Source organism: Solanum stenotomum, chromosome 4 (genome assembly GCF_019186545.1).
Source record: "Solanum stenotomum isolate F172 chromosome 4, ASM1918654v1, whole genome shotgun sequence".
Lineage (NCBI taxonomy): Eukaryota > Viridiplantae > Streptophyta > Magnoliopsida > Solanales > Solanaceae > Solanum > Solanum stenotomum.
The window spans coordinates 3,883,502-3,897,689 of NC_064285.1; the positions used below are offsets into that span (position 1 = coordinate 3,883,502).

The window sequence follows — 14,188 nt, forward strand, 5'->3', positions numbered from 1 at the left end:
CGAAAACTGATAAGTCGAACCAATAAACTTTAAAAGTGAACTGAATCAATCGATAGACAACCCTAGGCGAATCTAGTATATAGTTTAAGTTAAAAAATGCATTCGCCCTTAATGTTTACATTAATAGGTGTTGATAGGGCTTATCTTAAGCTGGAAGGAAATAACAATCAAAATTACCCCCTCCCCCCCAAAAAAAGTTTATTATTAAATAAATTAACAATTCAACTCTTGGCAACATAATTTTTATTTAAACCGGGGTGTTATTGTTTTAAAAAGGAAATATATTTATTGGAGACTGAAGGGTAGTTTAGTCATTCAACAATTCATTCAAAATGCCATTTTTGGAACTAACACCTTTCTAATCATAACGTTTCATACATCCCAAAATTCACACTTACCATATTTTTTGCCTCTATATATATGAGAGGATGTAATAATAATCCATTTGTCTGTTTAAGTTTAAGTTTAAGCCGCCAACAATTCACAACAATGGCCTCTTTAACCTCTGAGACTCTCAATTTCATTGTTTTCCGCTACCTCAGTGAATCAGGTAATTTAATTCTCATCTTCAGAACATGTTCTATCTATCCAAGTTTAATTGATGTTGTGTTTCTATTCTGAAATCCCCATGAATCCGAGTTTGTTGTTAGATGATGTTACATTCTGCAAAGTAAACATTTTTTCTGTATCGAAAACATGTTGTTGTTGTTTGCTAGGTTTGATCCATTCATCCACTAGAATAATAAATTTTGAATTCAGTAAATTGGAAGTGTTGTCATTACCAAATTTAAACATCTCATTTAAATATCGTATCTGTCTCTCCATTTTTCGATAGAATTAAATAAATTTAACTTTCAACTCTTGCCGATGAGGAAGTAAATTTAATCATGATTCACACATTCAACATTTCATTTTGGGTAGTATATATCTAATCGGTCTACTGGTTTTGCTAATATATTTTTTCAGGATTCACACATTCAGCATTTACTTTTGGATACGAGGCAGGGCTCAATAGGAGCACAATGGATGGACATCTAGTTCCTCCTGGTGCTCTTATTCAATTTGTGCAAAAGGGTATTCAGTATCTTGAACTGGAAACCAATTTGAGTAATGTGCGGCAAATATTTTAATATTCTGATTTTTCTATATATAGTTTAGATCTTTTTACTACTCTGTACTAACCAATAATAACTACGGAATGCAGGATGATACTGATATGGATGAAGACTTCAAGCTTCTAGAGCCTTTGGATCTCATTACAAAGGATGTAGATGAGCTGCGGAAAATAATAAAAGAGAAGAAGGAGAAGGTTCAGAAAGATAAACCTAGGCAGAAGGATAAGGCGAATGCTGACCACAAACGAGAACCTACAAGAGAAAGGGAGATGGAGAAACAACAGAAAGAAAAAGAGCCTGAACAGGACAGAGAAAAGAGTGATGTAATGGTTTTGGAAGGACATACATCTGAGGTTCACCATGATTTCTCAATAGGTTATCTAATATATATCTTCTGTGTTCTGTATTAACATTGCAATTCTCTTTTGTTTTTAAACTCGTGCTAGGTTTTTGTCTGTGCTTGGAGTCCAAAAGGGTCACTGCTTGCATCTGGGTAAGCATTAGTACCATTTCTTTCTTTTTTTGCTCTCGTATATGAATCACTGATGTTCTTATTCATACTTCTGTTTTCTTAGACTCGTCTAAGGAATCATGTCTATTATAGCTAATCATGTGTAATAACACGTTAGGTCTGGAGACGCTACTGCTAGAATTTGGACTATTGGAGATGGTCCATGTAATTCTACTATCCCAAATGTTTTGGTTTTGAACCATTTGGAAATTCAAGCAACTGAGGAAAACAAGGATGTTACATCACTTGACTGGAATGTGAGTTTTCTACTGCTTGTTTTGGGCTGACTTTCGTTGATCTATACTTTTCTGGTGGATTTTCTGAAATTAGACTGCATTGCTTGTGGTTACATATTTAATTTTCTAGTTATTATTTGATCTTGTATTTATGACTTTTACTTGTACAGAGCAAGGGTACCCTGCTTGCAACTGGTTCTTACGATGGCGGAGCCAGAATCTGGAAACGATCTGGTAAGGAGCATGGAGGAAAAACTTGTTTTGAAGATTGAATGTATAAATTGCCACCACTTTTCGTGTCTTGTTTTCTCTTACTGACTTTTCATACAGGGGAATTGATTAGTACTCTTAACAAACATAAAGAGCCAATCATATCTTTGAAGTGGAACAAGAAAGGTGATTATCTCCTTAGCGGTAGTATTGATAAAACTGCCGTCGTTTGGAATGTGAAGTCTGGAGAATCAAAGCAGCAATTTGATTTTCATTCAGGTATTCTGTTTCCCTTGTTCTGTCTCAATTATTCATTTCATTATATTTTACCTCATATCTGAGCAAGGATAGATTTTGTTTTGTTTTGCTTATGTTCATACAACCCCATGTAGGTCCATTGCTTGATGTTGCTTGGCGAAACAATAATTCTTTCGCGACCGGCTCCGCTGATAACATGATATATGTTTGTAAGGTTGGAGAGAACAAACCAGTCAAAACGTTCTCAGGACATCAGGTGAGGACTGAAGCTTAGCATGTTATGCTTGATTCGAACATTGATGTATCCGTTGTGAATAGTTTCAAAGGGTTGTTTACTTTGCCATTGCAGAATGAAATCAATGCTATCAAGTGGGACCCTTCAGGTTCCTTGCTGGCTTCATGCTCTGATGATACCACAGTTAAGGTAATTCATATCTTGTCCTTCTCAATGTTAGGTGCATGTTACGTTTGAACTGTGCAGCAGACATAAGTTATTTTTAAATTGGATAAGGTAGAGAGGTGGTGCAGTGTGCCACTGGCGCTCGAGGATTTGGTCAATAATTTGTTGTTTTTGTGCAGATATGGAGCATGAAACAGGATGTCTGCTTGCATGATTTCAGAGAACATAGCAAAGTATCTATTTTTGTTCTTTCTTTTTCTTTGTTGATTCATTTAATCAAATCAGACATCAGCTGCTGACTAATATGTTTTTGTTAGGAGATACATACCATCAAATGGAGTCCAACTGGAGCTGGTACAAACAATCCGAATCAACAGTTGTTGCTGGCAAGGTATTTCTATCTATTGCTACGGTCATATTTACTGTATTCTCAATTTTATATTACATTCCCCTGCTGTTAGTTCTTTGAGCTTATTGGTTTTGTTTTATTTTCTATCTGTGTAGTGCTTCATTTGACTCTACCGTGAAGCTTTGGGATGTTGACCAAGGGCGTCTTCTTCACAGCTTGAACGGTCACAGGTAATTGATGTTTACTCATTATGTCTACTTGGAACGGACACAGGAGATAGTAAGGCACTCTTAATAAATTTACATTTATTTAACTGTCAAATGATAGGCGTATTATGGGATTTGTTTACTAGTACTCAATTGAACTATCAATACGTGTGTATCTTTCTTTTAGTTTATCAAATCTTTGTATCGATCTTGTTTAATGTTTTTGGTTTTTACTAAGTAGTTTCTCTTCCATTTTGAATCCAGGGAACCTGTTTACTCTATTGCATTTAGTCCGAACGGTGAATACATGGCAAGTGGATCATTGGACAAATGCATGAATATATGGTCGGTGAAGGAGGCCAAGATTGTAAAAACTTACAATGGCGATGGCTGCATTTTTGAAGTGTGTTGGAACAAGGAAGGCAACAAGGTTGCAGCTTGTTTCGCAAACAAGAAGGTCTGTGTCTTTGATATGCGATTGTAGATGAGGTTGAGGAATCGATGTGAAACTCTGCCTTTTAGAAATGCAGAACAATTGAGGCTCAAACTAAAGTCACATCGTAGATAACCTTTTTGTTGTTTTCACCTAGTGTCCGCTTACCCAGATTGGGACCCGACTAAATCATTTATGGCATTGATCTAAACTTAAGGGATCGTTTGGTTTGCAAACAGATTATGTTTGATTATAATATATAGTAGTATCTTACTTTAGTTTCATGCATGTTCCAATCTTCTATATCTTTACATGAACAATACAAAAGAAAATAAAATAAATAAGAAAACTTTTCTACTCATTTTTAAGCCTGAGAAAGTATGTAAATAATCTCCTTTTGAAGAGAACAAAGTTGATATTCTAACTAATGTTTCTCTTAAATTACCAATACCAACACTTCGATTTCTTAATATGGTATTCCAATTACATACGTTCGATTCTTGGAAATGTTTTACTCTGTTCTCATTCATCTCTTAGGTAGTTAAGTTATCAACATTAAATAAATCATTTTATTTAATTATATGCATTCGCTTCAATAAGTTGTAATGCCCTACACATTTTATACATGAGGTTGATGTGTATAATTTAAAGAGATGGCGTATATTGTATGATTAACTTAACTCTCTGGACTCTAATAGACAACTGTAAACACAAGCAAAAGTGTGTTTTTTTTCAAAATTTTAATCGAAAGTGTCTAATTGAAATACTTTATAGGAGTTGAGATGTTCGATTAAAACAAAACTTAGTTCAAGTGTCTTAATAAATATCTTGACAAATTGAACAAGTTGACTATGTGTTAATCCTTCTTTTTCTAACCCAACAATAAGAACATTCTATAGAAAAAAAAAATTGCCGTAGTACAAGACACAGTCATTTTGCCGTAATTGGCAGGTATTCCGTGAAATTAGCTGTGATGCGTGCAAGTTAACCTAACACAACGATTATAAAAAAAAGGTGCAATGATACTTGTAGACTGTAGTAGCCCATGATCCCTCCACAAAAAAAAACTCCAAGCATCCACTGTGTATCAATAATTACTTGACCAATTTAATGCTGCACGCTAATTAAAAGATAAAGTTGGTGACCTTTTTAAAATATAATCAATGTTAATTAGTACTCCCTCCGTCCCTATTTAGTTGTCCATATTTCCTCTTTTAGTTATCCCTATTTAGTTGTCTATTTTGACAAATCAAGAAAGAACAACAAATGTTTTCCTATTATACCCTTACTTAAATAAAGTTGTCATAAATAAAGTAAATAAATTTATGAACTTTCTAGCATTGATTAGTTATCTTGAATGAATTTATTTTGGAAATGTAAATTATACTATAAGGATAAAATTGTTACTTCACTATGCTAATCATTGTTACCTTAATTTGTGTACCATTTCTAAAGTGGACAACTACGTAAATAGGAACAGAGGGAGTACTACCTTTTTTTTACTGCAACATAAACAAATTGAAAAAAAGAATGACTTTCGGGTTTCTTTTTTTAATCTAGAACATCAAATAATATTTAAATGTGAGAATCTTAATAGCTCAATTTATTGGCTATCTAATATTACATCTATTGGTGACGGTTAACCACCTTATAATCCCCTCCTCTTTCCTCTTTCATGCGTAATAAATAAAGTTCTTTTAGAATAAAAGAATAATATAAATATCAAATATTGTTCAAAATGTATAATAACCGATCGCTATAAAAGGCACATCCAAAAAGGTCCAAAACAAACGAGACTGTTACAGAGAGTATTATCAATACATACTAGAACCAAAGAGAAATGCAATAGGGATTTAGTAATATTGTATACATCCATACTTTTTCATATAATATATAGTTTTCTGGAGTTATTTCCAGCTTATTATAACTTACAAAAAACATTTATTTTTACCATCCATGACTCTAAACATGAAGAGACATTACAAGACTATATCTATAATTTTCATACATCATGAGGATTATATCATATCTACTAAAATAAAGTCCTTTAAATAGCATGAGCCAGCATCAAGAAGACAGATCCATCTCGTCCAGGTATCATCGTAACATCTCATACCAATTTTTCCAATCATTATACAGTATCTTCAAAGAATGAATCCGGTATTTCGAGAGGAGAAGACAATGTTGACACACATTTAAACTGTTACAGGAAAATCATAGAGTTTGCATCAGATTACTGAACTATGCAGGTGTTTACAACAAAATCAGTAATTATCAACAACGAGCGGATTAATACCTTATGCAGCTTGTATTTGTCCCTCACAGCTGCTAAAGCACTTCCTCTTCTACTTAATTGCAAGTCATGTACGATAAGAACACATTCCTTCAAATCTGCTGCTCTATATCCCGAGCAACGTTGAAGGGCCAGACTCTACAATATGGACAGAGTTAATTCAGCACTTCGATATATATAAATGAATTATTAAGTATAGTGAACATTGGATCAAAATTCTCACCCAAGGATGTGACTTTGGCTGTAATGTGAATCTTGAAAGGAATATCACAGCAGCAGCTACCAAAGAAGGCAAGAATTTCACGCAGTTGTAATCCAATAAACTTAATTCAGCTAGGTAGTAACCGAGAAACTCAAACTGCAAATCGGGGTTCTGTAAAAGGCAGAAAGAATATAAAATAAGCAACCACTTGACAGAAACACAGTCGAATACAAAATCATAATGTTCATGTTACATATTTGCACTTACTTTAACATCTTCTTGAGCAACTCTAGTAAATCGCCTGCATACCAAGGAAAAAAAGAACAGACATATCAGTCAAGGAACCTTAATCATTCTTTAACAAGTTCACCACTACTTATTCGCCAAACAATGAGACCTACCGGAGAAATGTTTTGGCTGTGGGACTACCCATTTCAAATTTGAGGGATTGTAGCACGCTTGCCTCCATCTTCACAACATCTTTCTTCGTAAACGTATTGGCTGTAATGTAACAAAAATCCTTGACATGTGGAGGCTTGATTTCCTCATACTTCCTGATCATAATCAACAGATTATATTAGATTTGTAACACACAATACCAGGGGAATAAACCAGTTCTTGGCTCCAATACTTACGCAGCGATGAGCATAGAAGAAACACCCAAAAGCTGAAGCCTTTGCCTAGGGATAACATTCATTGATAAGAATCTGTCAATGTGTGAAACAGTAAGATACAACGTGTCTGATAGAAGCTTGTATTCCTCTGCAACTTCGACCAGCCAGTCGACCAACACCCCTCTCATGTTTGCACTCACATCCTTCTGAACCTTCTCAAGGTAATCAGGCAATGGTCTTCTCTTTTTCTCAATCTGATTCGAAAACCCACAGAATAAGTCAAAAACCCAAATATCAAATCCAATCAAGATTTGATAATTCAATGATATTAGCCACAACCCACTTGCCAAAATCCAATCTTTAGTGTGCTCATTTGCAAAATCATCAATAAGAAACCAAATCAAGCTCTGCTACTATTAGGTAATACCCAATTAAACAAGATTTGATAATTCAATGATATTAACCACAACCCATTTGCCAAAAATTCAATCTTTAGTGTACCCATTTGCAAAATCATCCATAAGAAACCAAATCAAGCTCTATTACGTAACACCCAATTAAACAAGAGTTGATAATTCAATGATATTAACCACAACCCATTTGCCAAAAAATCCAATCTTTAGATTGCCCATTTGCAAAATCATCAATAAGAAACCAACCCAAACCAAGCTCTATTAACAAGATTTGATAATTCAATGATATTAACCACAACCCATTTGCCAAAAATCCAATCTTTAGATTGCCCATTTGCAAAATCATCCATAAGAAACCAAACCAAACAAACCTCTATTAACAAGATTTAATAATTCAATGAAATTAACCATAACCCATTTGCTAAAAATCCAATCTTTAGAGTGCCCATTGGCAAAATCATCAATTAGAAACCAAATCAAGCTCTATTAAGTAACTCCCAAATAAGCATTTCACTTCTTAATTCATTTACTTCAATAAACATACTTAATCACTAAGATCTAACTGATTAAGATTCAGATACTCATTAAATTCAAAAGTCACAAAATTTATTGAAATGAGCAAAATCACTAACCTCCAATTGATGAAGATAATCATAAATATCAGAAGCATAAGCACCACACATCTGAGGATCATCATCCAAGTTAACATCAACATCAAATTCCTTATCTTTCTCAGTAACAGATCTTTTCACCTTTCTCTTAATAGTCTTCCTAGATTTGATAATACCTTCATTAGACAAATCTTGAATCTCACCCAACACAACTCTCTTCTTGTTGGGTTGTTGCAAATGCTGAACCATTGCTTCTGCTGCTCTTTTCTTGGCCAATCTTGTAACTCTAACAAAATTTTCTTGATCTGCCATTTCTTGCTACTCCCTTTTCCTCTCTCTCTCTGTGGGGGTGGGGGTGGGGGTGGGTAGGTAAGAGAGGAAGACTGAAGAGTAAGCTGAGGAAGGGAAAGAGAGATTGATGTATGTATATATATGGCGCCATATATTCAGCAGAGTGAGTGTTTTTGAGGGAAATTTTCAGATGGATTTTGAGTTTTTGAGATTTTGGGAATTTTTGGCTTTAAAGGGGTTGTCTTGTTGCGGCAAATTTTTGGTTAATTTTACATTTTTTCAGATCGAAATTTTAAAAAGTGAGTTTTGGGTTCCCTCCATATATACCCGCTTCTTTATAAAAGGTTATTTTCTTCCGCCACCTTTATGTAATTAAGAAAGGATTTAATTTACACTATATTATACCCCTTCATAGGTGGACCTATCTCTCCATGTGGGCGCATTTGCACCTGTTAACTTTGTAAAAAATTATGTATATTTATTTTGAGAAACTGAAAGAAATTATAATATAATTAACGGTATACTCATGAAAAACATAGAATTGCCATTGTGTTATTGGTACAAGGTAGAGGCCAATCTGCCAATGAGACTTGGGTGTGTATCTAGCTAGTGTGTTGATTGTACTATTTTTATTTTAAGTTTACCATAGAATTTGTATTTGAATTAAGGTAATATTTGTGCACCTAGAGTCTTTAAATCCTGGATTCGCTTTTGACTCCTTCCGTCCACTTTTAATTGTTATAATTTCTTTTTTTAGGGTCAAACTATGAAAACTTTAACTAACATTTTATAATGTATATTTTTCATAATATTGATATGCAAAAAAAATTGCATTTTATAGTATTTTTTGTATAGTTTTTGAATATCTAAATTTTTTGTTTAAAATATTAAATTAATGTAATCTAATTTAATTTTGAAAATTAGTCAAATCATTTTTTGAAAAACGCAACATGACAATGAAAGTGAACTGAGAGAATAGTGTGTTGAATATAATAGTATTTGTTTTGATTGTTATTCGAATTTTATTGTATTGTATCGTTTTAAATATATCGTTAGATAATGATGAAATTTTTTTATTCAATATAACTTTCAATTTGGTGTAATTGTGTTGATTGTCAGTACCTTTTTTTTACTTTGAATTTAATAATCGTACTATTCTAATTTATCCTATTTTTTATAGTAATAGTTTTACATTGTACCTTAATTTTATGTAGGTTTATTCTTAATTTGTTGATTTATGACATTATGTAACGATAAAAAAATGATAGAATAGATGTTGTATTCACAAAAATAATGCAATACGAAATAATATAAAACACAATACAATATAATATGATATGTTATGAAACAATGTGGTAGAAGTCTCAAAGCAGAGTGTAATTAATGATCTAAGACACATTTAAATTATCATTTTTTCATGAATTTCATCTATTAACTATCCATTATTTACTTTATCTACCTAAATTATATATCACTCTCTTTGTATTGGATATTGCAAATCTTGCCGAAAATATTTTATCACGAAACATGTAGAGAATTCTTATAGTTTGAGGCGTGTCAATGATACTATCCTAAAAGATATTTTACCAAGTGTAGATATATCCTTCAGAATTTAACGGTCTCTTCTAGTATAAAACTAGTAGCACAAAAACTAACCAAGATTTTGTAACGAAGAAAAACCCAACACAATTTATGTAATGATCAATTTAATGTGACTGCATCTTACCTTTTTTTTTCTCGTTGTCTCTGCTTATGATTTAATATTTTACAATCCTTTATCTTAATTATATTTTATAGTAACTCTTCATCATATTCTACATTTTACGTAGATTTGTCCTCAAATTGTTGATGCATGACATTATGTAACGATAAAAAATAATACAATCTATCTAAATGTTGTATTCATTAAAATAATACAATACGATATAAAACAACACAATACGATACACTATAAAATAATGTGTAACAACCATCCAAGTAGAGTGTAATTATGGTCAATAATACATTGAAATTAATGAATTTTTTTTATGATTTGCATGCCTTAACTTTGAATCCCTTTATCTACCTAAATTATCACTTTCTTGATATTAAATATTGTAAATTTTATGTAAAATATTTTATCACCAAACCTTCAATGAATTTTTATAGCTTGAGTCGTGTGAATGACACTATTCATAAGGATATTTTTTGGTATAATTGTATTTTTCAAGATTCAACAAGTTAATCTAGTATAAAACTAAGAGGATAAAAACTAACAAAAGATACTTAATGAAGAAAACTCCAACACAATATCATATGAGAGGAAGAGTTTGTGTTCATTTATCTTCTTTTCTTCCACCAAATGAAAGGACTAAGGGGTCGTTTGATAGGGTGTAGAAGTATAGCATTGAATATGATGTATTAGTATTATTACTTATATTAGTTATTCTGAGATTATTTCTAATGCAGTGTTTGATTTGGTGTGTTAAAAATAACATGCATTGCGTAATTTTTATTGAAAAAAATGTTTACAAAATTACCCTCCACAAATATGATGGAAATGATGTGAAAAAAGTTTTGAGAGGTAATTATGTTTTAACCATAATGCATGCATTAAATATCTTGCATTATTAATACTATGGTTTCCCATGTATTAGTTATATACATAGTATTACAATAGCAAATAGAATATAACTAATATTTATATTAATTATACATATATTGAAAAAGTATATTAAACGAAGCCAATACATTAATTATATTTATTTTTGTTAATACAACCTATTAAACTATCCCTAAGAGCATATTTTAGAGAACTCAAATGATAAATAAACGTATTGTTACACCTCTCATTAAAGGTATTTTATAATGTCATAGTATAGCTATCAAAGATCTCATGATTATGAACTTAAAAGAAGGAATTTAATCAAGAATTTAAACTCTTCTTTATGAGATATTAAATTATTTTCCAACATTAAATACATTTCAATGTTAAGTTGGTCAAATATTTATGCTTAATCTATAATAAGCACATATAGGTTAACTCAGAAGCGAGGTGTGTTTTAATACAAACAAATAAATAATCTAGATAGATAAATAAAATAATGAATAACTAATGAAACTCATGAAAAGATAATAGTTCATATATGTTTTTTACCATTAATATTGTCGCATAATACAAAATTTAATTGGTTATACAAAAATTTCTAGATAATTAATACTCCATCTTAGATTCAAACTATATAAGTTTTGACCAATATTTTATATTTGTTATCATTATATTAATAAGAAGAAGAAAATGCAACTTATAGTATTTTTCTTCAAAATCTAAATTTTAATTTTAAAATATTGAGTTAATCTAATCAAATTTACCAAAAATATAAATTACCCTACAAAATTATGAGATCAAGTAATTCTGCACAATTTGCCACTTATACTTACTCATTCTGTCCAACAATACTTGTCCACTATTATCTTTGCACACTTCTTAAAAAACTATAAATAAAAGAATAATTTTACTATATTACTCTTTGATTATAATAAAAACAATGTCAAAATAGTATAACAAACAACTATTGTTGGACAAAAGGAATATGATATAGAGCCCATTTGAGTGCCTGTTTTAAAAATATTACTTCCTCTATCCATTTCATGTGATAACATTCAACTTCTTTTTTTTTTTTTGATAACATTCAACTTAACACAATATTTAAGGGGAAAAAATAGACTTTTTGAAACTTATAATCTAAAACAATACTTATGTATTTGTATGATTATAAAACATTCATTAGTTTTTATAAGTACTACTAGTATTTTGTAATTGTATCTGTACTAAATTGGATCATCACTCAATGCAACCATGTAGAAGAATCATCATTTTTACTAGCTACTTGCTATAACTTTCATATATCTTAATGACTATTCCTGATCTAATAAAATGAAAACTCAGGTTAATGGTGCCCTCAGATCAGCATTAACCAGCATCCCCGTATCATCGTAGTATCTCGTTACAATTTCCAAGCATATGCTCGAGAGCCCGAGAAATCATTGTCTTGTATCTTCAAAGAATGAGTTTGGTATTTCGAGAGGAGAAGACAATGTTGCCACACATTTGAACTGTTACAAGAAAATCATACAAATGTTCACATCAGATTACTGAATTATGCAGGTGTTTACAACAAAATCAACAACGCACAGATGGATACCTTATGCAGCTTGTATTTGTCCCTCACAGCTGACAAATTACTTCTTCTTCTACTTAATTGCAAGTCATGTATGATAAGAACACATTCCTTTAGATCCACTGGTCTATATCCCGAGCAACGTTGAAGGGCCAAACTCTACAAAATGGATAGAGTTAATTATCAGTGTTTCCATATATCAAGGTACTAAATATAAACAAACATTGGATCAAAATCCTCACCCAAGGATGTGACTTTGGTTGTAATGTGAACCTTGAAAGGAATATCACAGCAGCAGCTACCAAAGACGGCAAGAATTTCACACAGTTGTAATCCAATAAACTTAACTCTGCTAGGTAGTAACCGAGGAACTCTAACTGCAAATCAACGTTCTACAGAAAGCAGAATAGATAGCATGAACAAACAGTTATCGGAAACAAAGTTGACTTGAAAATCATAATGTTCGTGTCATATTTGTACTTACTTCGTAACCTTCTTGGGCAATCCTAGTAAATCTTCCGAGAAATGTTTTGGTTGTGGGATTTCCCATTTCAAATTTGAGGGATTGTAGAACACTAGCCTCCATATTCACCACGTCTTTCTTTGTAAATGTGTTGTCTGTAATGTAAGCAAAGTCTTCAACATTTGGCGGCTTAATTTCCTCGTACTTCCTGATCATAATCAAAAGATTATATTAGATTCACAACCAAAATTACACAATAAGCACACTGCCAAAATAAAACCAGTTCTTGGCTCCGACACTTACGCAGCAATAAGCATCGAAGAAACACCCAAAAGCTGAAGTCTTTGCCTAGGGATGACACTCACTGATAAGAATCTATCAATGTAGGGAACAGCATGATACAACGTATCCGATAGAAGCTTGTATTCCTCTGCAACTTCCACCAACCAGTCAACCAAAATCCCTCTCATGTTTGCACTCACATCCTTTTGAACTTTCTCAAGGTAATCAGGCAATGGTCTTCTCTTTTTCTCAATCTGATTCGAAAAAACGCAGAGTTAATCAAAAACTAAAAAACCCAACCATCAAATCCAATCAAGATTTGATAAAAATCCAATCTTTATAGTGCCCATTTCCAAATTCATCCATAAGAAACCAAATCAAGCTCTATTAGGTAACACCCAAAAGCTATATATAACAATAGATTAAGACATTCAGACAACACCCAAAATTTATGGAAAAGAGTAAATAAAAATGCACTAACCTCCATTTGATGAAGATAATCATATATATCAGAAGCATAAGCACTACACATCTGTGGGTCATCAGAGCTTTTCACCTTCCTCTTAGTAATCTGCTTACATTTGGGTCTCAGAGGCTCAGAAGCAAACACCTTGTCCTCAATGTGATTTATACCCACATTAAACAAATCTTGAATCTCACTCAACACAACTCTCTTCTTGTTGGGCTGTTGCAAATGCTGAACCATTGCTTCTGCTGCCCTTTTCTTGGCCAATCTTGTAACTCTAACAAAATTTTCTTGATCTGCCATTGTTTGCTACTCCCTTTTCCTCTGTGTGTGTATGGTGTTGAGGGTTGAGAGGAAAGAGTGAGCTGAGAAAGAGAAATGGGTGTAACTATGTATATATATGGCGCCATATTCAGCAGAAAAAAATTTCAGTTTGGGCGCGGCGCTATTTGGGTGGCATTGGTTTTTGAGTTTGACATTTGGGAAATGTTGTTTAAAGGCCAATTGTTTTTTTCAGATTGAATTTTTTTAAAAGTGAGATTTGAATTTCCCTCCACATTTACCCCGCTTTGGACCACATTTATTAAAAAAATGGTTGGGTTGGATTATTTTAATCCTTCCTATAATCATATACAAAAAGGAAAACTATCTTATTAGATATACATTCATATCATA

The 14,188-nt window shown here is 32.3% G+C and overlaps 2 protein-coding genes across 5 annotated transcripts; one reads left to right on the forward strand and one right to left on the reverse strand.

Annotated features, from left to right (window-relative positions):
• The first annotated feature begins 489 nt into the window (after positions 1-489).
• LOC125862971 (WD40 repeat-containing protein HOS15-like) lies at positions 490-3,769 on the forward strand. Its single transcript, XM_049543103.1, has 13 exons — positions 490-550; positions 967-1,112; positions 1,205-1,468; positions 1,562-1,608; positions 1,745-1,883; positions 2,033-2,096; positions 2,193-2,351; positions 2,465-2,586; positions 2,680-2,754; positions 2,910-2,963; positions 3,048-3,121; positions 3,235-3,309; positions 3,550-3,769. The coding sequence occupies exons 1-13, from the start codon at positions 490-492 to the stop codon at positions 3,767-3,769; spliced, it is 1,500 nt and encodes a 499-aa protein (XP_049399060.1).
• Positions 3,770-5,558: 1,789 nt separating this feature from the next.
• LOC125862400 (putative cyclin-A3-1) lies at positions 5,559-13,943 on the reverse strand. Of its 4 annotated transcripts, none has more exons than XM_049542451.1 (7): positions 13,529-13,846; positions 6,849-7,081; positions 6,615-6,767; positions 6,481-6,514; positions 6,235-6,384; positions 6,015-6,149; positions 5,571-5,918 (listed from the first exon to the last, which is right to left on the reverse strand). In XM_049542451.1, the coding sequence occupies exons 1-7, from the start codon at positions 13,814-13,816 to the stop codon at positions 5,850-5,852; spliced, it is 1,062 nt and encodes a 353-aa protein (XP_049398408.1). In that variant the 5' UTR covers positions 13,817-13,846; the 3' UTR covers positions 5,571-5,849. The 4 variants fall into 4 exon arrangements, with proteins under 4 accessions (XP_049398409.1, XP_049398408.1, XP_049398410.1 ...); XM_049542453.1 differs by lacking the exon at positions 13,529-13,846 and adding an exon at positions 7,873-8,178 and having other exon boundaries at positions 5,579-5,918; XM_049542452.1 differs by lacking the exons at positions 6,015-6,149; positions 6,235-6,384; positions 6,481-6,514; positions 6,615-6,767; positions 6,849-7,081 and adding exons at positions 12,327-12,461; positions 12,545-12,694; positions 12,787-12,973; positions 13,069-13,301 and having other exon boundaries at positions 5,559-5,918; positions 13,529-13,943.
• Positions 13,944-14,188: the final 245 nt, after the last annotated feature.

Excerpts from the sequence above, each read along its gene's own strand:
- LOC125862971 (XM_049543103.1), top strand. The coding sequence starts at position 490 with ATGGCCTCTTTAACCTCTGAGACTCTCAATTTCATTGTTTTCCGCTAC. Across the intron at positions 551-966 it reads CCGCTACCTCAGTGAATCAG|GATTCACACATTCAGCATTT; the intron begins GTAATTTAATTC and ends ATATTTTTTCAG. Across the intron at positions 1,113-1,204 it reads TGGAAACCAATTTGAGTAAT|GATGATACTGATATGGATGA; the intron begins GTGCGGCAAATA and ends TACGGAATGCAG.
- LOC125862400 (XM_049542453.1), bottom strand. The coding sequence starts at position 8,163 with ATGGCAGATCAAGAAAATTTTGTTAGAGTTACAAGATTGGCCAAGAAA. Across the intron at positions 6,150-6,234 it reads AGCCAAAGTCACATCCTTGG|AGTCTGGCCCTTCAACGTTG; the intron begins GTGAGAATTTTG and ends TCCATATTGTAG. Across the intron at positions 5,919-6,014 it reads ACAAATACAAGCTGCATAAG|TTTAAATGTGTGTCAACATT; the intron begins GTATTAATCCGC and ends TTCCTGTAACAG.